Consider the following 24,454-nt stretch of genomic DNA (forward strand, 5'->3'; position numbering starts at 1 on the left):
CATGATGTCGTTTCTCAGGTATTAACTTTTGCACTGATCCTGTCATTGTTAACATGCCCCCTGTTTTTCGGTCAGCCTTGCTCAGCTTTGTTTGACTTTGATTTGCCATATTAATAATAATGTAGGAGGTGGCTGCCCATGGGGAATCCCGTGGTTAGAATGACCAAGTCCTGGATTTGCCCAGGACTGGGCTGATTTTAGCATGAAAGTTCTATGTGCAGAGAAAACCTCCAGTCTCTGGAAAACTAGGACCACTAATGAATTATCCTACTCATGGTCGGGAGACGGCAGGACATGAGATGACTTGGCACTTACTGTTTAAATCACAACCCATCAACTCCATGCGAAGAGTACTGCGGAGGCTGTAGTGTGTTGGGTGCAAACGTATGTACCGAGCAATAATTGGAGGGTTAAAAATATTGTGTTTTATTCCAGATGAATCCACATTGCCAAAGAAAACCTGTAGAGAGGATTACCACAGATACATGGAAAATGAAGACAGAGCAAAAAACAATTCCTCCCAATTATATCTTCCTTCTAATTTTGCTTTGTGCATTTCTCAAAAGCAACCAACACTCAAAACCCTTCTGGCTAGACAGGTGTTAGGATAGAGTGCACGAAGGAGAAAAACACCAGGAACAGGAATGGAAAAAGGAAGAGTAGGTATGTGCAGGTGAAGCAGTCTATTTTGGGGCCCTGTAAAAGGTTCACCAACAGCTGAGGAAGCCGTTTAGGGCTTTGCTAATCCAGTGTGGGCTACAGACCAGCAATATCGGCATCACTTCGGAGCAGTTAGAAATGTAATATCTTGGGCCCTATTCCAGATTTACCAAATCAGAACATGAAATTTGAGAAGCACTAGCTTAGGGCAGTCAGCTGTGAAATAGGACTGGGACTCAGCAGCTTATCATACTAGTCTCAACAATCTTCTAAGAATTTGGGCTCTGCAGTCAAATGCTCCAACCAATGTCACCTCAATTGAAAAAAAAAAAAGAATGTGGGCTCTGTGTGTGTGAACTGTGGGGTTAATTAATTAATAATTCCTTATGTATGAATTCATGAGAAAATTGTTAATATCCAACATGTGGAACTTAGGACCTTGACATGTCTATATTCTAGAGAAAAGTACATGATGTATTTAAGGGAAAAGGAACACAGTTTGAAATATGGTAGTAATGCCAATTGAAAAGACCTAGAATTAAAACATACAGTATATATGGCATATAGTATAAGAAAAGTTGACAATTATATCTCATAAAATACCTGGTCCTCTGTATCTGCTTGAATACACTAATATACGAATCAATATAAGTTTGTTATACAGGGTGGGGAAAAGTAGGTTTATAGCTGTTCATATGGAAAATAATGCAATCATTAATAAACAATAATACAGGAATAAACTCTGTTTCACGTACTCATAACTGTAAACCCATTTTTGCCCCACCCTGAACCACATATCATAGTTACAGTATTACAAAGAATTTAAAAAACTTGTTCTGTCATGTAACAAATTTTTTTTCCTATGGGAGAAAAAACATTAAAAAGTGTATAGCATTTTCCCATAAATTACGGCATTATTTTTGATAAATGTATCTGCTTCATTTTTTACTCAGTCCTTGTGTCTTGAATAGAAACCTTCTTAGAGAGACAATGTATTAAGTCAACAAATAGTTAATGACTACACAAAATCTAGATTCTTTATATTTGTGCCAGGAACTGTGCTACATGGTTTCACTGGTTAATTCTACTAAATGTTTTCTTTTTTTTAGTATTAATTGGATCATTTATTTTCTTTTGAGTTTGTTTTTAACTTACCGTTGTTAAAAAACCTCTCACAGTGATTGGGTTTCTGTTTTTTTCCCTCCCTCCCTAGATTACCAGCTAACTGAAGAAAAGTTAGTGGTACATAAGAGAAATGCTTACAGAAGCAACAAAAGTAACATCACACAAATAAACAAGTGGCAATATTATAATAAAAGTAAGAAGTCAAGACAAATAAGTCATTAAATGATATGAAAATACCCTTTTACATTAAACCAGGTGGATACCATTACTAAGACAGTACTTACAAAACCTTATGATTTTTTAATTTGGCATTTATTTTATTTTATTTTTTGTATTTTCAAACTATGTCTTTATTTCACTTAAAAGATGAGGGAAATGGATAAGCTCATCTCTTGACCAAGGAAATGACAGTTTCAGCTTTCCAGTTCTTCAACAATTGATAAGTTTTTTTTTTTTTATATGGGTTCCATTACTTTTCTAAAATTTTTTTCAGTTACACTTTACATTCAATATTATTTTGTACTAGTTTCAGGTGTACAGCAGTGTGGTTAGACAATCATATACTTTACAAAGTGTTCCCCCTGATATTTTCAGTACCAATACACAGTTATTGCAATGTTATTGATTATATATCCTATGCTGTACTTCACATCCCTGTGACTATTTTTAAACTACCAGTATGTAATTCTCTTTTTTTTATTGTTGTTCAAGTACAGCTGTCTCCATTTCCCCCCCAATACTCCCTTTGGCTTTGTCCATGTGTCCTTTATACATGTTCTTTTATGACCCTACTCCTTTTTCCTCCCATTATCCCCTCCCCCATCCGCAGTGGTTATTGTCAGTTTGTTCTTGATGTCAATGTCTCTGGTTATATTTTGCTTGCTTGTTTGTTTTGCTGATTAGATTCCACTTATAGGTGAGATCATATGGTATTTGTCTTTCACTGCCTGGCTTACTTCACTTAGCATAATGCTCTCCAGTTCCATCCATGCTGTTGTGAAGGGTAGTAGCTCCTTCTTTCTCTCTGCTGCGTAGAATTCCATTGTGTAAATGTACCATAGTTTTTTGATCCACTCATTTAATGATGGTCACCTAGGTTGCTTCCAGTACTTGGCTATTGTAAATTGTGCTGCTATGAACATTGGGGTGCACAGGTTCTTTTGGATTGGTGTTTCAGGGTTCTTAGGGTATAATCCCAAGCAGTGGAATTGCTGGGTCAAAAGGCACTTTCAGTTTTCTGAGGAAATTCCATACTACTTTCCACAGTGGCTGCACCAGTCTGATTCCCACCAGCAGTGTAGTAGGGTTTCCTTCTCTCCACATCCTAACACTTGCTGTTTGTTGATTTGTTTTTGATGGCCATTCTGACTGGTACAATGTATAATTCTCAATCCCTTCCACTTTTTTCATCACATGTCCCACCTCCTCACATTTGGCAACCATCAGTATGTTCTCTGTATATGTGGATGTGTTTGTTTTGTTTGTTTATATTGATTTTTAGAATCCACCTATATGTGAAATCATTTGGTATTTGTCTTTCTCTTACTGACTTATTTTTCTCAGCATGATATCCTCTAAGTCCATGCATGCTCCTGCAAATGGTAAGATTTTGTTCTTTTTTATGACTGAGTAATATTCCACTGCATGCCTGTACCACAGGTTTTTATGCACTCGTGTATTGATGGGAACATGGATTTATTCCATAGCTTGGCTACTATACATAATACTGCAATGAACATAGGGGTGTATACAGTTTTTCAAATTAATATGTTGGACTTCTTTGGATATATACCCAGATGTAGAATTGCTGGGTCATAAGGCAGTTTCATTTTTAATTTTTTGAGAAACCTCCATACTGTTTTCCATAGTGCCTGTACCATTCTGCATTCCCACCAACAGTGCATGAGGGTGCCCTTTTGTCTACATCTTGCCAACACTTGTTGTTTGTTGTTTTATTGATGACAACCATTCTGACACATGTGAGGCAATATCTCATTGTAGTTTTACTTTTCATTTCTGATGATTAGTGATGTAGAGCATCTTTTCATATGTCTATTGCCCATCTGTATGTCCTCTCTGCAGAAGTGTCTACTCAGGTCCTTTGCCCATATTTTAATTGGATTGTTTGAGGTTTGCGGGGTTTTTTTTGTGTGTGTTGAGTTGTATGAATTCTTTATAAATTTCAGATATAAACTCCTTATCAGATGTATCATTAGCAAATATGTTCCCCCATTCAGTTGTCTTTCATTTTGTTGATGGTTTATTTTTAGTTAAATGTAGTCTAATTTGTCTTTTGTTTCCCTTGCCTGATGAGATATATCAGAAAAAATATTACTAAGAGAAATGTCTAAGATTTTGCTGCCTGTGCTTTCTTCTAAGAATTTTATTATTTTGAGTCTTAAGTTTAAGTCTTTAATCACTTTTGAGTTTATTCTTTTATGTGGTGCAAAAGCTGGTCTAGTTTTATTTTGTGCATGTATCTGTGCAATTTTCCCATCACCATTTATTGAACAGACTGTCTTTACCCCATTGTATGTTTTTGCCTCCTTTGTCAAATATTTGACCATACAGGCATGGGTTCATTTCTGGGCTTTCTATTCTGTTCAATTTATCTATATATCTGTATTTATGCCAATGCCATACTGATTTGATTACTATGACCTTATAGTATAGTTTGATATTACATAACATGATTCCTCCAACTTTGTTCTTCTTTCTCAGGATTGCTGAGGCTATTCAGGGTCTTTTGTGGTTCCATATAAATTTTTGGCTCATTTGTTCTACCTCTGTGAAATACATCATTGCTATTTTGATAGGAACTGCATTGAATTTATAGATGGCTTTGGGTAGTACGGACAGTTTAACAACGTTAATTCTTCCTATCCGTGAACACAGCATGTGTTTCCACTTATTGTATCTTCTTAAATTTCTTTCTTCAGTGTCTTATAATTTTCTGAGTACAGGTATTTTACTTCCTTGGTTAAATTTATTCCTAGGTATGTTTTTTAATCCAATTTTAAATGGTACTGTTTTCTTGGTTTCCCTTTCTGATAGTTCACTATTGGTGTATTAAATGCAACCAATTTCTGGATATTTATTTTATATCTTGTTACTTTACTAAATGTATTTATCAGTTCTAGTAGTTTTTTGGTGCACTCTTTAGGGTTCTCTATATACAGTATCATGTTATCTACAAATAATGAGTTTTACTTTTTTTCTTTCCAGTTTGGATGCCTTTTATTTCTTCCTCTTGTCTGATTGGTGTAGCTAGGACTTTCAATACTATGTTAAATAAGGGTGTTGAAAGTAGACATCCCTGTCTTGGTCTTGATCTGCAGGGAAATGCTTTTAGTTTTTCTCTGCTGGATATGATATTAGCTGTGGATTTGTCATTATGTTCAGATATGTTCCAACTATTCCCACTTTGCTGAGAGTTTTTCAGATCATAAATGGGTGCTGCATTTTGTCAAAAGCTTTTTCTGCATCTATTGATATAATCATATGATTTTATCATTTGTTTATGCGATGTATCACATTTATTGATTTGTGCATATTGTACCAACCTTGCATTGCAGGAATAAAACCCACTTGATCATGATGTATGACCCTTTTTTTCGGTTATTTATTTATCCATTGTCATTTAGTCCCCTTATACCTCCCTTACTGCTGCAATCACCACACTTTTGTCCATGTCCCCAAGTCCTTCCTGTATTTCACAGAACTAGAACAAATATTTTTAAAATGTATATGGAACCACAAAAGGCCCTACATAGCAACAGTAATCCCGAGAAAAAATGAACAAAGTTGGAGGAATCACGCTACCTAATATCAAACTATACCATAAGGACATGGTAGTCAAAACAGCCTGGAATGGGCATAAAATCAGACACATAAATCAATGGAACAGAATAGAGAGCCCAGAAATAAACCCACATTTTTGCAGTCAATTAATATTCAACAGAGGAAGCGAGCACATACAAAGATAGTTTATTCAATTAATGGTATTGGGAAAATTGGACAGATATGTGCAGAAAAATGAAACTAGATCATTTTCTTACACCACACACAAGAATAAATTAAAAATGGATTAAATACTTAAATGTTAGACCTGAAACCATAAAAATCCTAGAAGAAAAAACAGGCAGTACAATGCTGGACATTGCTCATAGCAATATATTTTTACTGATATATCTCCTAAGGCAAGGAAAACAACAACAAAAATCTCCGAATGAGACTACCTCAAACTAAAAAGATTTTGCACAAGAAAGGAAGCCATCAAGAAAATAAAAAGACAACCCACAGAATGAAAGAACATGTTTAGTGACACATCGGATAAGAGGTTAATATCCAAGCTTTGTAAAGAACTAACAAAAGTCAACATCAAAAAAAAAAACAAAACAAAACCCAAAACAAACCCAAACAAAAACACGAACAATAGAATTTAAAAAATGGTTAAAGGACCTGAATAGACAGTTCTCCAAAGAGGACATACAAATGGCCCATAGACATATGAAAAGAGGCTCAATGTCACCACTCATCAGAGAGATGCAAATTAAAATCACAATAAGGTATCACGTCACACCTGTGACAATGGATATCATCAATAAATCAATAAACAAGTTTTGGTGAGGATGTGGAGAAAGTGGGACCTTCGGTATGGAGTTCGTGTTGTTGGGAGGGCAAAATGGCAGGGCCACTGTGGAAATCAGTTGGGCGCTTCCTCAGTAAGTTAAACATAGAAATGCCATATGGCCTGGCAATTCCGCTCCTAGATACATACCCAGAAGAACTGAAAGCAGGTGTTCAAACAGAACTGTGGACAGGAATGTTCACCGCAGCGCCAGTCACAACAGCCAGAAGGTGAAAATTACCCAAATGGCCATCAGCTCATGAGCGGGAGCACATCGCGTACTCCATCCCTACAGTGGAAGGTTCCAGTGCTGGTGCATGCTATCATGTGAGTGAGCCACAGTGAGAACGGTATGCTAAGTGAAAGCAGCTGGACACAAAAGGCCGCCGATTTATTGTACGGTTGCGTCTCTAGAAGTCTCTGGAGGAGGCAAACGTCTGTGCACAGGAAGCAGGCTCCTATTTGCCTGGGTCAGGGGGAGAGAAGAGGTGGTTGGCCAGGGGCAGCGGGGAATGACTGCCTGATGGCTACAGGGGCTTCTTTTGGGGTGGTCCCAACGTTGTGGAAGTCGATGTTGTGCTGGCCGTCCAACACCACGAGTGTTTACCTGGTGTCAGCGGATCCCACACGTTTGTGGCTTTTTCCGTACAACGTTCCTGTGCAGTGGAAGGAGAGAGCTCCGTCGAAGAGAGGGTGGCGTGGGCCGCGTGAGCAGGGTGCCGCCAGCGCCCTTCCTTTGCAGGCCGGGCCGCCGGGGCCCCTGGGGAAGCGGTGACCTCATGGAACTTCTGTGTCGCACGCGTGTGCCTCCACCAACCAGGGGCCGTTCCATGGTCGCTGGGATACGGACTAGGGGCCTGTGGAGCCGCTGTCTACAGAGCTTGGGACCAGCTGCCCAATCTCCCTTACCGCACCCCACCGCACCCCACCGCACCCCACCGCACCCCACCGCACCCTAGCGCACGGAGACACCCCGCAGCACCCCGCAGCGCACTGCAGAGCTCGGCCGGTCGGACAGAGAGCACCCAACGCCCAGCATGCCTGGTCAGAGGAGCCGCAGGAGGTCGTCCGGTCACCGTCGCCATCACCAGAGGCGGACCCGCAACCGCACCGCCAGGGCCCAGCTGCTTTTCTCGGTGAGCCACGTGGAGCGCCTGCTGCGGGAAGGCCGCTACGCCCAGCGCCTGACCTCGTCCGCACCCATCTTCCTGGCGGCCATCGTTCAGTATCTGCTCGCCACGGTCCTGCAGCTGGCCGGGAACGAGGCCCGGAGAAGTGGCTGCCGGCGCATCACCTCACGGCTCGTGGACATGGCCATGCACAACAACGCGCAGCTCAGTGCCTTCTTCGGAACTACCACCATTTCCCTAGTGGCCCCGGGCTGGCAGTAGCTGCCCGACGGGACAGGGGTTCTCCGGGCCTGCCCCCTAGGGCGCCAGGCCTGTTCGCAGCCCAAGCAGCCCGGGCCTGGCTGGTGCCTTGGGCAGTCATGGCCAATAAACTGTTTACACTGCAAAGAAACCCATGTGCCTGCTTCGGTCACTGTGTGTGCGTGGTGGTGGAGGGACAGAACCCCCTGGAGGGTTGCGGGTGGGGTGGTGTCTGCCAGGGGGTGAGGGTGGAGTCAGGGATGGCGACAGGAGCGGCCTCGGGAGCTGACAGTGCAGGGCGCCGGCCTGGATGGGAGAGGCTGCCTGAGATGGGGATGGGCATGGGGTATGGAAGACTCCCCCATTGCCTCTGAGCGCGTCAAAGCCCATCACAGTCCCCCGAAGGACGGTGTTCATTGGGGTGGAGTGCAAGACCATGACTGAGGCATCGGGATAGGGTGGATGTGTCAGGCCGACTCGGGCGAGGGATGGAGGAGGGGACAAAGGGGTTGGCATGGACTGCAATGGGGCAGTGGATGGACGGGAAGATTGAGGAGTGGGGGTGGAGGGCAATCAAGAAACATGCAAAATCGGAATGATGGTCACGCGGGATCAGGAGTTTAGCTTTGATCTTGTTTTCTTAGAGATGCTGGGAGATACCATAGCAACCGAGATAACAAGCTGTCACCTAGCAACAGAGGGCGCTTGGCCAGGCCCCGCCCCAGGAACCTGATATTTTGCATATCACTAGGGCGACGTGGGGGCTCCGGGCTTAGGTGCGGGCGAGGTCGCGCGGTGGCCTGAGCCAGACGCAGGGCACGTCGCAGCCAAGTGCCAGCAGTTGCACGTCCACCAGCTGCGTAGGCGCGCCCGGAAGCTCTCGGGCTGGGAACATGGCGGCATCCGCGAGCGGCTTAGGCGGTGGGGGACCGGGGCCGGATGCCGGGGACTTCCTGGCCAGGTATCGTCAGGTGTCGAACAAGCTGAAGAAACGGTTCCTGCGTAAACCTAACGTGGCGGAGGCCGGCGAGCAGTTCGGACAACTAGGCCGCGAGCTGCGAGCCCAGGAGTGCCTGCCTTACGCGGCCTGGTGCCAGCTGGCGGTTGCGCGCTGCCATCAGGCGCTCTTCCACGGGCCCGGGGAAGCTCTGGCCCTCACCGAGGCCGCCCGCCTCTTCCTGCGGCAGGAGCGCGAGGCGCGCCAGCGCCTGGTCTGCCCCGCCGCCTACGGGGAGCCGCTGCAGGCAGCTGCCAGCGCCCTGGGTGCCGCTGTGCGCCTGCACCTTGAGTTGGGCCAGCCGGCCGCCGCCGCCGCCCTCTGCCTGGAGCTGGCCGCCGCCCTGCGCGACCTGGGTCAGCCGGCCGCTGCCGCTGTCCACTTCCAGCGCGCTGCTCAGCTGCAGCTGCCCCAGCTGCCCCTGGCCGCACTGCAGGCGCTCGGCGATGCCGCCTCCTGCCAGCTGTTGGCGCGCGACTACAATGGCGCCTTGGCGCTCTTCACGCGCTTGCAACGCCTGGCGCGCGAGCACGGCAGCCACCCGGTGCAGCCGCTGCCGCCGGTCCCGCTGCAGCCACAGCCTCAGGTACAGCCGCAGCCATTAGTCCTCCAGCATGGACTCGGCGCGGCCCCCACCCTGCAGGCTTCGCTGCTCCCTCCGAATGCGGGCTCTGCGGCCGCGCCCTCTCCCGCAGTACTGGGCGCCTTCTCAGACATCCTAGTCCGCTGCGAGGTGTCCCGCGTGCTGCTACTGCTGCTCCTGCAACCACCGCCCGCCAAGCTCCTCCCGGAGCATGCCCACACCTTGGAGAAGTACTCCTGGGAGGCTTTCGACAGCCACGGGCAGGAGACCAGTGGCCAGCTTCCCGAGGAGCTCTTCCTGCTGCTCCAGTCCCTGGTCATGGCTACCCACGAAAAGGACACGGAAGCCATCAAATCGCTGCAGGTGGAGATGTGGCCACTGTTGAGTGCCGAGCAGAACCACCTCCTTCACCTCGTTCTGCAAGAAACCATCTCCCCCTCAGGACAGGGGATCTGATGATTCACATTAACCAAGTGACTTTTTGCCTGTTACCAACCTCACGCACCTGCCTTTCCATTTGGGGGAAAATAAAAGACATTGATCACAGCAGTTCTACCTTGGTTTAGCTTATTCTTCTTGCCACCATAAAGACTTATTTCCACAGTAGTGGGAGAAAAAGACAATATGATAAGATCGGAATAGAACACATGCCTCGCTTCCCCAAAACTGCGACATAAATATGAGAATTCTTTTATCCATTTCCTCTTCCACCCGTTGCCCCGCTCCACGCCCCCACCCTCCGCAATCTTCATTTCATTGTCAGGACTTTATTTTGCACAGCTGTCGAAATATTTAAGCTATGTGATTTTTTAAAATTGTGACTAATTTCTTGGTGTATTTATATATCTGGCTATGTGATCACCCGTTTCTTTGTTATCTGCCCCATACGTATTCATGGGAATCATTTGATTCGTACAATCACTGCTATAGCCCTAAATCTGTGATAAAGCCATTACAATACTATTTTGTGGTTTAGATATCCTTAATCTATAAAGTGGGTATAACATCTACCTGTCAAGAGTCAGAAAGCAGAAACAGTTCCTTTTTAGTTTCGAGATGTATTTATTTATTTATTTGAAATTGACAGTGTGCCTAGTGTGTGGGCTATGCCAGTCAAGGAATCTACAGAGATAATTTGTGATGTGGTCCTTACTGAGACAGCTTCAATACAAGTGTATCTAGGTTAAGGTCGGGATGGGGGGGTGGATTGAGAGGGTGGGGGGCCCAACATATGTGTGAGGTGTGCATTGAAATTCATATATATGTTCTATTCTGAGAGGTACCTCTAATCCACATGACCATTTTAATTTGTAGTAGGGATCTTTCTGCAACTTTTATTTATTCCAAATATGTAAAATCAGCATGGTTCTTTGGTGTTGTGTGATTATTTATATGCAAGCCAGTGTCATCATTCCCCAAAACCACAATGGTGGTCCATTTTGAAACACCAAATATCCAAGGCTTTTTGGTCCAAATGTTACATGCAAACCCACTTAGCTGCTTTTTTAAAATTCAGTTTTATTTTCTTTACAGTTTCAAGAGTGATAACAAGAACTCTTCAGAGTATAATCTGGTTCTCAATCATTCAATTTTGAGAAAATGCATTTTTTTAAGCTGAAGTTGTATACAGTACTAATCTTTTAGGATAATATTTAAGGACAGTTCGGGAGTAGGCTTTTGTTTTGCAATTTTTGGGGGGAGCAGATATGTGGACAGTTGTCACTATGAGTTAAGTGCCTCAAAATGGGTGGGATTTTTGGGGTATTCTATTTCAAAAGTGTGGAAGCAATAGGTAAGGATCTACAGGGCACACCTATTTGAGACAGATTGAGCCACAATTCCTGTGCTCTCACTTGGCTGCCAGGAAAGGTCCTTTAGGGTAACCCTAAAATCCTAGTCCATCTTACTGAAAAAGTGGTAAGGGTGCATGCTTCTTTTTGCTTTTTCTTTTTCTGGTACACTCCTCTCACCCTGGGCTGCAGGCCTGGCCTGCTGCCTTACTGTCTCATGACAGGAGTGCTTAAGAATTATGTAATGGGACTGGGGATAGTTGGTTTGGGGCTTAAGAAAAGTCCTTAGGCCTCTGATATAAACTTCCATTGAGGAGGTGGGTGGAGGGGATTACCAGAGAGGCAAGTATTTGAGTATATAAGTATAATTTTAGGAAGCACTAAAGATTGTTTTCCATTTGTCATTGCCTCATTTATTTATGTCCCTCAGAAATTTTATAGTAGGGATAGCTGGACCAAGGTTGGATTTTAGTGGTTTTGACAGAGTTCTCTTGCTACCTATCAATTTAATATCAAAATTAACACTGATTTCTAACATGACCAAAAATAAATATTTTAAAGGACATGGTCAGTCTTCTTTTTAACTTGAAAACCAGAGGGAAAGATCTGCATCATGGAAAAATTCATTGATAATTCAAAATTAACATTTAAAATATTATAAACTTGAAAATGGTGGCAGTACCCTGGCTGGTGTGGCTCAGTGGATTGAGTGCAGGCCTGCAAACCAAAGGGTTGCTGGTTCGATTCCCAGTCAGGGCACATGCCTGGGTTGTGGGCCAGGTCCCCAGTAGGGGGCATGTGGAGAGGCAACCACACATTGATGTTTTTCTCCCTCTTCTCTCTTCATCTTCTAAAAATAAATAAAAATCTTTAAAAAATGGAGGCAGTAAATCACTGACCTTTGAAGGGTATTGGGGGTTCCCCTTTCCCTCCTTTATGAGGGACTTCTATGATAAAAAATATTTCTTACAAAAAATATTTTATATGTGAGTGGTACAAAGATATAAAAACATTTGAGAAATACTACACTGGAGGAAGATTACTACGACTGAAATTTATAAGTTAGGCAAGCTCTGGGTTGGAAGGGTTCCAGATAATGTTAACTGTCTGGTATCTACTGCCATTAGACTAGATCACCAGTCCACAAACTTTCTGTAAAGGACCAGATGGAAATATTTAAATCTTTACAGGTCACAAATGGTCTCTGTTGCATAGTTTTCTTTGTTTTTGCAACTTTAAACATGTAAAAATCCATTTTTAACTCACAGTCCATATAAAAGCAGGTTGCACACAAATCCAAATCCATGGGTTCTAGTTTGCTCACCCCTTTGCTTGAACCTAGAACATACTACAGTTGACCCTCAAACTGCACAGGTCCACTTGTAGTCGCATATTTTCAATTGACCCATGTAGTTCAAACCCACATCATTCAAAGGTCAATTGGCAATTGGGATTCCAGGTATGTGGATGGCCATCTTTAAGTTATAAATGGATTTTCAACTGCGTGGGTCATGGCACCCCAACCCTCCTAGTTGTCAAAGGGTCAACCATACTCAATAACTTAAACTAATGATCCTTATGAGAGTAGTTAATAACAGTTTTATCCTTATCATTGAACAAGAAAGACTGACAATAAATGAACTACTCATTCAACTGCAGATTTTAGGAAACAAAAATACACCAACAGAAAGTGAAAGACAGTTTTTAAAGTTTTGAACGGAAATTACTGAATTATAAAACAACACCTTAAAAGTCTATGTTCATTTTTAGACCAAGAGTTGATTCTTTGAATTTCCAAAAGAATAGACAAGCACTCACTAACTCTGATAAAGGGGGAAAAAGAGATATGTATGTGTGTATGTAGCTAAAGATATATAGCATGGGAAGGGAGATAGGACTCTAATGTATACATTTATAGCAATTAGTTACAGGTAACAAAATGAGAATGCCAATAACGAAGTATCTACCACTAAATAAGGCACAAGGCTTGAGCAGCTTTTCCATCTAACTTTCATTAAACACATGATTACTACATTAATTAAACTATTTTAGAGTAATAGTTTAATGGAAAAGAAAATGGAAGCTTTTCTACTTTATTTTCAAGTTTAGTATAACTTTCATGCCAAAACCTGATAAATAGAGCCTCTGAAAAAGGTAAACCAATTTTATTGATTAGTATAAATAGAAAAATTCTAGATAGGATGCTAGCAAATTAGGCAAATTAGATCCAGATAAGTTTTAAATGATTAACACACTGTGACAGAGGGCAGCTTTCCCAGGGATGTAGCACAGTACTGTGCTGGAGCTTGCTAGTACCAGCTTGTGAGAGGCAGTTATGCTCATGTGTTCCAAATTTACATTCAGGGATGTTACACCAGCAGCTTGGAACCTGGTGTGATGGGAATATTTACATCATAGATCAGCAAATGCTAGAGATAAGGCCTTTCCCCCTAATAGCTGCCCCCCTGCATTTTGCCCCAGAGCCAGTTGTTGAACCTTTGCCAGTACGCCATTGAGTGTAAGTATAGTTTGAAATGTGATCATATGAAAGATGCTCAAAAAGCATTTGATGAAATTCTGCAGCCATTCTAAACAAAGTAAGAATAGAAGGGAACTTTTTAAACATGATGAAAGGTATTTGTTTGAAACTAACAGTGAACATTATATTAAACAGTGAAATATGGGATCCATCCCCATTAAAGTCAGGAACAAGATAGTCTTATTATATACATACATTACATACAGGGTCTGGCACAAATAATGCCCCTTTCTGTTACAAAATCTTTTATTACAAAATCATAAGCATGTAATTCTGTAACATAACAATATCACACTTAAGCACACCATGTGACATTTTAGGTGAAATATTCAAATTAAAACTATAAATTATTACACGCATATTATTACCCTACTAACCACAGTCAAGCAGGCATTACTTCTGCAGGACCCTGTGTATCTGTGTATGAGACTTGTGTCTGTGTGTATGTAGATTAATATATTAATCATAGATACATTTAGGTTGCTTGCTATTTCCTGCTTAGCAGGTCCTATTAGCATAATGTCATTAATGTAACGGACCAGTATGGTGTTTTGTGTGGTATCAAGATGTTTGGATTAATTTGGGTCTATATTATGACAAAGAACAAGGAAGCTGACATCACCCTGAGGCATGAACAGTAAAGTTAGTATTGCTCTTGTTCCTACTTTATAAATGCAAATAGTTCTGAAGGAAAAAACATTTTCCCAGTCAAAAGTTCCACATCAGTTGCCTAGTTCTGTGTTAATTTGTTCCAGAGAAGATATCACATCTGGAATTACAATTTTTTTTTCATCACCACCTGATTAAATTTGTGATGATCTGTCATTTTCCCATGATTTTTCTGGGTTTTATAGTAACCAAACAGGGCTGCTAGTCAACTCTTCCAGGTACAGTCACTTAAAGACTTTTATGCAGAGAAAGGATGACTGCTTCAGAGACTGGGGAAAGGTTGCCTTCTTAGGCAAAGGAGGTTCAGGGGAATATGGAGGTTTGCAATTCTCAGCCTCATCCATGCCTACCTAAAAGTACCCATACCAGGTCTCAGAGTTCTACTCCTTTCCAGCAGTGCCCTTACCCTAGCATAATAGACCTTGTGGGGTTGAGCATTTAATTGTCTCCGCAACTCTGCAATTCATATGCTCAGCCCCTAGACTTGGTCTTAAGTCCAAGTATCTGCCTATAACCACAGGATATGGAAGACTCCTCCACAGCTCCATGGATGTGTCCTGATTCTCCATGTATATTCATCGGTGTTCTTTTTAATGTATATTCACAATGTTTAATTTCATTTTCCCTATGTATGCCATAAAAAGAAGGGCCATAAAAAGAAAAGTCATTCTGTAATGAGGTGATGCTACACTTGTTGCCACAGCGACTAAACACCACTGCCAATTTAATCTCCCAATGTCTTCTTCACCATCTGTAACTCATCCCATAATATAACTACTGATGCCATGGGAAATTGTGATGCCACCACATGTCACGGATTACCCAACACCCAACCTTCTCCCTAAGTAAGGAAATTATGCCTACATCCCTTGAATATATTAGCAACATAATCCTAGAATTCCATTTTGAAAGTCTGTTTCCTAGGACTACATCTGGCACCAATTATTGTATGAGATAGGGTTCTAACAAGAAACAGGTAACACTCAAGTTAGGATAATTTGAGGAAAGTTTAATGAAGGTTCTAGGTAGGAAGGTGGGGGCATGGTTTTACCATTTCTAGGCCTGGAGGGATGAGAGAAGGAGCAGATCCTAAAGGAGAGAATTAGGTAGATTCTTGTAGTGTTTTACAAAAATGACCACAAATTCTTTACATTACTCCTATTGAGAAGTGGGGTCTATAACTCTTCCCCTTGAATCTGGGTGAATGTGTGACTTGCTTATAACCAATAGAATGTCTTGACAGTGATACCACGTGACTTAGAAGAATAGATCAGAAAAGGTAATGTATTCTCCACCTTGTTAGCTGGAACACTCACACTTAGAGTGCCTAAGATGCCACATAAGAAGTCTAACTACCTTGACAAGGAACATGTATAAAGGACCTATGGTAATGGACAACAGGGTGGGAACTGACTGAGGGAGGGGGCATGGGTGGGGCAGGGGAGAACAACGGGGGAAATATTGGTACAACCGTAACTGAACAACAATACATAAAAAGAAGTCTAACTACCTTGAGACTGTCATGCTATGAGAAGCCCAGGCCTCATGGAAAGGTCATTTAAAGTCACTTCAGTCAACAGCCTCAGATGCTGTCCTAGTTAGGTTAGTCAGCACCAACCACCAGGCATGCAAGTGAAGATGCTGCCAGATGATCCAGCCTCTAACTGTCTAATCTTCCCAGCTGAGGCCCCAAATATTGTGGGACAGAGACAGGTTATCCCTGCTGTGCGCTGTTCAAAGTCCTGACCCACAGAATCCATGAACAAAACAAAATGGTTGTTTTTACTACACTAAGTTTTGAGGTGGTTTAGTTCTCAGCAATAACTGGAACAAGCACAGGAAGACACTTTGAGGGGAAGTGCGACCTTCAGTATAGAGATACAGCCAAGTCCTTTGCAAGGAGAGAGCCTGTAGAATAAATATTAGGAATGTTTTCTCAATCCATTGAGGTTTTGCTTCCCAGTCATTGTTGTCAGTTTGGCTCAAACTCAAAAATTCTCTGTGGTTTCAATGTTTCTTACATTGACATTTACTTGCCGTAGTCAGCAGGATTCCAAAGAAGCCCATCCAGGACCACCTTGTAGACCCAGATTCATGCTAGGTACCAGTAGCATGAGTACTTGTGCCTCACAGGCTCCTTGTTTGCAAAGGGTGAACTTGGGTGAGTTTCAGTTGGAATTCCAGACCTACCTGCTTTAAGATAAGAGGCCCTGACTTTATTTGAGCTGTCTTTTTAAATACTCGAGGTACAACTGAGATTAAGCGTTGACAGAACCCAGGCTAAGTTAGGACTGGAGGAAAAAATGAGTGGCTGGTTTTTAACTTTGGCTTTTCAATTGGAATTGCTTTCTGAGAGTCTGAAGTACAGACTCTACAGATCCCAACATAAAACTAAAATTAACATGACAAATTGTGCTTCAAAAGCCAGAACTCCCAGACCCTAGCCCTCATTAATACTCCTGGTAAGAGGCCTTGACTTGCAAGTACTGTACAGAAATGGGAAGATTTAACTAGAAGTGATATCAACCTAAAATGGCCCAAATGCAGTTTTCTTTTGGTGCCTAAATTAATTTTTTTGCATGCAAAATTAGAAAATGTTGGCTCTAAAACTAAACAATGAATGAGAAGTACATATTGATTTGGTAATTAAAAGTTTCTAGAGGAGCACAGATAAATTTTTAAAAGGTTACTAAGAAATTGTACAGACCGTCTCTGAACTAAAGGCTTCTGAAGCTAATAAATGCCAGTACCTCACTTCTCCCCTCTACAACTCTGAAACCAAAGTCTGTGAGTCTGTGTTTGAAATGCAAATACAGTGTACCTGGTCTCCAAAAACTCTTTCTTTAAAAAAATTTTATTGTATTTTTTTCCATTACCATTTAGCCTCCTTATACTCCACTCTGCAATCACCACACTGTTGTCCATGTCCATGAGTCTTTTTTCCTTATTGCTGTCCCTCCACCCCCTAAACTCCACCCCCTTCAGCTGTCATCCTGCTCTCCATCTGTAAGTCTGTGTCTATTTTGCTTGTTAGTTCAGTTTGTTTATTAGATTCCACATATGAGTGAAATAATATGGTATTTGTCTTTCTCTGACTGGCTTATTTCACTAAGCATAATGTTCTCCAGGTCCATCCATGCTGCAAAATCTCTTAACTGGACCATCTCTTAAAATGCAAATATTTTGGAAGGTAATACTTGTCAGAAAAATTGAAAAACCTTAACCATATCTGATCACATCAATTTTAATATATTTAAGCTATTCCTTTCTAAATTAGTGAATTTTGATTAAAGTTATTGGATATCTACACCCTGGCTGGTGTGGCTCAGTGGATTGAGTGCCAGCCTGAGAACTGAAAGGTTGCCTGTTTAATTCCCAGCCAGGGCACATGCCTGGGTAGCAGGCAGGGTCCCCATTTGGAGGCATGTGAGAGGCAACCAATTGATGTATCTCTCACACATTGATGTTTCTCTACCTCTCTCTCTCCCTTCCTTCCCCTCTCTCTAAAAACAAATAAATAAATCTTTAATAAGAAATAAAGGTATTGGATATCTAGATATTTTGAAATGCTAAAACACTGATTGCTAGACAAGTCTTGGGTTCCCCTGCTTTTGGCTTTTGTTGAAGAGAGACTGTGGAGTGGATTTGGAGCTGTTAATGAGTGTCTTGTTAGTAAATGTCTTTGTTAGAGGTGTGTTTCTTGAAAGTGAGTGTATTTGCCAATAGAGGAATCTATGTTTCTATTGGTTATTAATGTATTCATCAAAATCAACCTAGGGAATACTGACTGCTTATTTTTGGTTATCATGGGAAATTGAGGTTTCTAAAAATTAAAAATTTAAATTATGTTGGAAAGAAAAAAACAAATTAAGTTGGAAAGAAATTGCATAGCTTTGGTGATAGAAGGCATGGTAGGGAAATACTTTTGAGGGAAAAGGAAGAAAGTGAATTGTTATAAAGATAGTTATTTCTGAATGAGTAAGAAGTTTGTGAAAATATGAAAGTTGTAAAAAGGTTTGTAGAAAGTTGTGAATGTTATAGAAGTTTGTGGAAGTTTAAAGTTTGTAAAGACTGTCCCCCGCTCCAGCCAGTCTCTCTCCTGTTGCTTAATTCCTTAGATTGAGTTTTCCTTTCTTTCCACCACACAGTCACAGCCCTTGAAACTTTTACTGAAAGTCTCAACAGGTCTTCCTGCTTGGTGTTTAGGAACTTCCCTCCCTTTTGCAGTCTTCTCAAAAGTTATCAAGTAAATGAGAAAAATCTGGGTCTTCTCCACAAAAATTAGTAATTCAGATTATGTGTATGGTCTTGATGTGTTCATTTGTATATTATGTGTAGTGTAGTTTTTTTTCCTGCCTCCAAATGGCATTACTAGGGTGCAATATTTTATTGGCCTGAAGAGATTAAGCAGGATCTTGTGGTCCAGACAAAATATTTGAGCTGGTTTAAGTTTGATTGATGTCTTTTCAAGTTATTACCATAAAATATGTGCTTATTTTACCCAGATTTACAAAAACGGTTTATGTTATGGTCTTTTGGTTAAGTTTGTTTGACAAACCTTCCCAAAGTTTAAATTTTAAGAGAATTTTTAAACTGAGAAATGATTTTGAGTTATTCCAAGGGGCCCTGGAATACCTCAAGGATTTATTCTCTCTCCTTAGAGAGGAAAAATTTAAAACTAATTAGGCTTATTTGACATGCTTGAAGTTACATGGGAAGCTTTGCCAAATTAATAATAATAATAATAATAATAACATTCTATTTTTATACTTCTTTGTTTTCACGTGGGAAGATTACAAGTTTACTTGGACAGTAACGCCCCAGGTATATATGGGAGAGTCCCACCTATTGTCTTAGATACTAAAAGCTGATTTAGATGATGTTAACTTTCCTAGAGATTCCACTCTAATCCAATATGTGGATAATTTAGTTTATACTATAGGAAATTACTTTGGTTATCTGATATGTAATAATGAGTTACTAATTAACCGTGAGAGACCCAGAGGAATCCTGTCTTTTCCTCTTCCAAAAATAAGAAAGCAGCTTAGAGGATTCCTGGGTTTGACTGGACATTGTCACAGTTGAATTCCAATTTTTTATTAATGGCACAGCTTCTATATGTCTTGTTAAAATCAAATTGACCTGACCATTTTCTTCTTCCTAGGAATGGTTTATAGGAAACTGCCTGATAATGCTGATGTAATTTGGTTTACAGATAGATCCATGAAAAATAAACAGGAATCTTACTGAGCTGGATATGCAATAACTTCCATGGTGGATGTAACAAAGTTCTTATTTACCTGAGTAAGATCTGCCCAACAAGGCTAATTAATTTTTTAACTTGGATTTGTCAACTGGCCCAAGACCAAATAGCCAACATTTACACTGATAATAGCTATGCCTTTGGTGTAGCTCACAACTTAAGAATATTGTTGAAGCAGTGAGACTTCTTAATTTTCTTAGGACAGCCCATAAAGAGTAGAAAGTAGATTGCAAAGTTATTAAATGTCATACAGAAATTGAAACAGTTGGCAATTATCAAAATTCCAGGGCTTTCTAAAGCTGCCACCATGGAAGCAAAAGGACAGTATTTAGCCGATGTTACAGATAGACAGGCAGCATTAAACAGCCACATTACCTGAGAATGCCCTTTGCTTTCTATTAAATCCATAAAAAACACTCTTTACAGTTCCAATGGGCAGCTGTAGAGGAAAAGAGAACATGGCAACAAAAGGGGGAAACTTTGTCCCAGACAAAGGGATATGGCTTGGACCCAATCAGAAACCAATGTTACTTCTAGGAGTTTAATTACCTACACTGTACTTTAACATGTAGATGAGTTAAAATTAGAGTCCTAAAAGATGATTTCACGGAGTGAACAATATTACTGCTACTGTACCTCATAAAGTATATAGCAGATATTCTATCTGACCAAATATAACCCTGGACAATCATTCCATTGGTCCCAAGGACATTTCCTACTTCCTTTAGATCCAACTGAGGTATTGTAATTGGATTTTACCCAAATGCCACCATCTCAAGAATACAAAAAATTATTAGTTATGATTTTGTATGGGTTGAGGCATTTCCTTGCAAGAGAGCAACACCTTCAATGGTAGGTAAATTATTTTTATTTATTATTTTTTAAAAGATTTTATGTATTTATTTTTAGAGAGAGGGGAAGGGAAGGAGAAAGAGAGGGAGAGAAACATCAATATGTGGTTGCCTCTCATGCACCCCATCTGGGGACCTAGCCTGCAACCCAGGCATGTGCCCTGACTGGGAATCGAACAAGAGACCCTTTGGTTCACAGGTCGGCACTCAATCCACTGAGCCACACCAGCCATGACAGTAAATTTTTTTAAAGAATTTTTTTCATTTATTTTTAGACAGAGGGGAAAGGAGGGAGAAAGATAAGGAGAGAAACATCAATGTGTGGTTGCCTCTCATGTGTCCTCTACTGGGGACCTGGCCTGAAACCCAGGCAAGTGAGCTGAATGGGAACTGAACCAGTGACCCTTTGGTTCTCAGGCAAGCACTCAATCTACTGAGCCATACCAGCCAGGGCAGTAAATAATTTTTTAAAAATTAATTAATTCCCAATCGAGGAATTCCCTCTGAATTGGTGACTGAGAGGCTCCTTTACTAGACAAATAATGCAATCTCTTTGCAATATTTGTCCTATTCTACAGTATTTTCATTGTGCCTATCACCCTTGGTTGTCTGGATTGGAAGAACATACAAATGGCACAATTAAAACTCAACTAGGTAAATTTTCAGAAGCCTTTAATCTCCCTTGACCAGAAGCTCTCCTTATGGTACTCCTCAAACCGAAATCTATGGTAAACAACCTTTCTCTTCATGAAATTGTCACCAGCCACCCTATGAATCTAGATAAAGGGACATAGGAATCAACTTAGCTAAAAGGAGGCATTCTGCATTATTATCAAGGGCTCATTAACCAGCTTATAGCGACTAATAAATTACTAATGTTTCACACTGTGCTTCCAGGAGTCGAAGACTTCAAAGACCACGACTTATAGCCAGGAGATTTTTTCCATTGGAAAAGGCATTAAAGACTCTCCAACATTGTTGGAAGGCATTTTATCAGGGGCTTAACTGCCCCTGCTTTTGACACAAAAGGCCTACAAATTAATGTTAAACTTTGTTTGTCTTTACCTGTCTGCTAATATTAATAATTATACTTGTTTTAGCCCTGGCTGGTGTGGCTGAGTGGATTGAGTGCCGGCTTGTGAACCGAAAGGTGGCCAGTTTGATTCCCGGTCAGGGCACATGCCTGGGTTGTGGGCCAGGTCCCCAGATGGGGAAGTGTGAGAGGCAACAAATCAATGTATCTCCCTCTCTTTTCCGTCCCTTCCACTCTCTCCAAAAACAAATAAATAAAATCTTAAAAAAATAATTATACTTGTTCTTTAGACTTTTCCCAAACCTTGTACAAATAGCCCAACTGTTAATTGCTGAAGGTTTATAAGATAATTTTTGTATTATCAACAATACTATTTTTATGGTTCCTGTTTTGAAATTTAGAAGAAATGCTATTGCAAAAGGAAGGAAAAAATATATAAAAGATATATATAAAATATATGTATATATATTTTAGGAGAAGTTAAAAGGAGATAGTTTGTCCTGAAAATGCTTCCATAACTGTACAAAGACTACTAACTACATTACGTCAGATAAAAGCTGAAGTGACTATAAAAACATGGCTGTCTATAACTGCTACTGAGGCACAGGAAAATTTATTTACAAAGCTCTTCCTGTTCTCCTGGCCTCTGGAATTTTTCATATGGTAATTGTAAATTGAAGCATTGTGTTTTTATAGCTGTAGTCCTGATTAAAACTTAACGTTACATCCTCTGATTGTACAACTATTGGAAATCAAATTAATAACAGCATTTGAGTGCTTCTAATGGGAAGTAAATAGAATCCTATCTCATGGTCAAATTATGAAAACTGAAAAGGTGTATGGTGTGCCCTCAAACTATACAAGATGAGAAATATATAAAAGTGAGAAAGGCAATAAAACCAGGATTGTGATAGCTCATAGATTAGAAATGATTCAGAACAAACAAGTGCTGGTCAGGATGTGGAGAAAGGGGAACACTTTTGCACTGTTGGTAGGAATGCAAACTGGTGCAGCCACTATGGAAAGCAGTATGGGGATACCTCAAAAAGTTAAAAATGGATCTGTCTTTTGACCTAGTGATCCCACTTCTGGGAATGTATCTGAAGGAACTCAAAACACTAATTCAAAAGAACATAAGCACTCCTATGTTCACTGCAGCATTATTTAAGATCACCCAGATATGGAAGCAGCCCAAGTGTCCATCAGCAGATGAGTGGATAAAACAACTATTGGGCATCTATACAATGGAATACTCCTTGGCCGTAACACACACACACACACACACACACACACACACACACACCAATTTTACCCTTTGCAACAGTATGGACAGACCTGGAAAACATTATACTAATAAGCCAGTCAGAGTAAGACAAATAGCATATGATTTCACTCATATGTGGAATCTAATGAACAAACTGAAATAACAAGGAAAATGGGGACAGACTCTAGATGGAGAACAAGATGACAGCTAGGGTGGAGGAGGTTAGGGGGTGGAGGGATTGAGCAAAAGGAAAAAGGACTCATGAACATGGACAACAGTGTGGTGATTGCTGGGGGGAGTGGGGCTTAAGGGGACTAAAAGGTAATGTAAAAAGTACAATAAAGATTAGATTTAAAAAAGAAATGTTCCAGAGTGTTTTTCTCAATAAAGCCTGTAAGACTTGACTGCCTGCCAATTACCTATCTTTCACTTTGGAGAAAAAAATTTGGCCTAGACTTCCATCCAAGGTTAAAATCTTGCCGCAACCACAATGGTCCGTCATTCAGCAAGACAAATGCTGACTCTGAGGCTTCCTAGGACTGAGCCTTCCTAGCACAGTGGGACCTCGTTATCCAACCAAAATGTTGGTCATCAATGCATCCTTCGGATTGACTTATGACCAAAAGGGGGAAGCGTGGATGAAAAAGAGGCCACATACTAAACCTGACAAGTTCAGAGGAGGCCTGTGTGACCCCTTAAAAATTCAGAGACCTAAAGTAACCACAAAGGATGGTCTGAAATTAAAACTTAATAACTAAATGCAGGTCATGGTGGGCAGTCGTTGCCCTAGGCTCAAATCTCCGGGGATAAAAGTCAGTCTTTACCTTAATTGAACCTATCTGTGATCTTTTTTTTTATCTAAGATAACATAACTTTGGAATGTCAGGTAACATCCTTTTCTTTCTTTTTCTTTTTTTTTTTTTTTTTCAGTTTTTTTTATTTATTTATTTTTTTTTAATTTTTTTTTTTAATTGTTATGCAATTACAGTTGTATGCCTTTTCTCCCCATCCCTCTACCCCACCCCAGGTGAACCCACCTCCCTCCCCCCTCTCCACCCTCCCCCTTGGTTTTGTCCATGTGTCCTTTATAGTAGTTCCTGTAATACCCTTTTCCCACTATCCCCGCCCCCACCCCCCACCCCCACCCTGGCTATTGTTAGATTGTTCTTAACTTCAATGTCTCTGGTTATATTTTGTTTGCTTTTTTCTTCTATTGCTTATGTTCCAGTTAAAGGTGAGATCATATGGTACTTGTCCCTCACTTCCTGGCTTATTTCACTTAGCATAATGCTCTCCAGTTTCATCCATGCTGTTGCAAAGGGTATAAGCTCCTTCTTTCTCTCTGCTGCGTAGAATTCCATTGTGTAAATATACCATAGTTTTTGGATCCACTCGTTTGCTGATGGGCACTTCGGTTGCTTCCAGTACTTGGCTATTGTAAATTGTGCTGCTATGAACATTGGGGTGCACAGATTCTTTTGGATTGGTGTTTCAGGGTTCTTAGGGTATAATCCCAGCAGCGGAATTACTGGGTCAAAGGGCAGTTCCATTTTTAGTTTTCTGAGGAAATTCCATATTGTTTTCCACAGTGGCCTCACCAGTCTGCATTCCCACCAACAGTGCACGAGGGTTCCCTTTTCTCCGCATCCTCTCCAACATTTGTTTGTGGATTTGTTTATG

The 24,454-nt window shown here is 41.0% G+C and overlaps 3 protein-coding genes across 5 annotated transcripts in view; 2 read left to right on the forward strand and 1 right to left on the reverse strand.

Moving 5' to 3' along the window:
• The window catches only part of F8 (coagulation factor VIII), a 202,747-nt gene that overhangs the window by 9,446 nt on the left and 168,847 nt on the right, over positions 1–24,454 (reverse strand). For all 3 annotated transcript variants that reach the window (XM_053917164.1, XM_053917165.1, XM_024564370.3), the window contains one exon: positions 316–460. In XM_053917164.1, the coding sequence (XP_053773139.1) occupies positions 316–460 (145 nt within the window). The remainder of the gene's footprint in view (positions 1–315; positions 461–24,454) is intronic.
• On the forward strand, positions 7,453–7,971 carry H2AB1 (H2A.B variant histone 1). The gene has a single exon (XM_053917167.1). The coding sequence runs from the start codon at positions 7,453–7,455 to the stop codon at positions 7,804–7,806; it is 354 nt and encodes a 117-aa protein (XP_053773142.1). The 3' UTR covers positions 7,807–7,971.
• On the forward strand, positions 8,421–11,720 carry F8A1 (coagulation factor VIII associated 1). The gene has a single exon (XM_053917166.1). It carries the CDS (start codon positions 8,679–8,681, stop codon positions 9,819–9,821), a length of 1,143 nt encoding a protein of 380 aa, XP_053773141.1. The 5' UTR covers positions 8,421–8,678; the 3' UTR covers positions 9,822–11,720.

Source organism: Desmodus rotundus, chromosome X (assembly GCF_022682495.2).
Source record: "Desmodus rotundus isolate HL8 chromosome X, HLdesRot8A.1, whole genome shotgun sequence".
In the NCBI taxonomy this organism is placed as follows: domain Eukaryota; kingdom Metazoa; phylum Chordata; class Mammalia; order Chiroptera; family Phyllostomidae; genus Desmodus; species Desmodus rotundus.

Coding starts and splice junctions, on each gene's coding strand:
- F8A1 (XM_053917166.1), top strand. CDS start 8,679: ATGGCGGCATCCGCGAGCGGCTTAGGCGGTGGGGGACCGGGGCCGGAT.
- H2AB1 (XM_053917167.1), top strand. CDS start 7,453: ATGCCTGGTCAGAGGAGCCGCAGGAGGTCGTCCGGTCACCGTCGCCAT.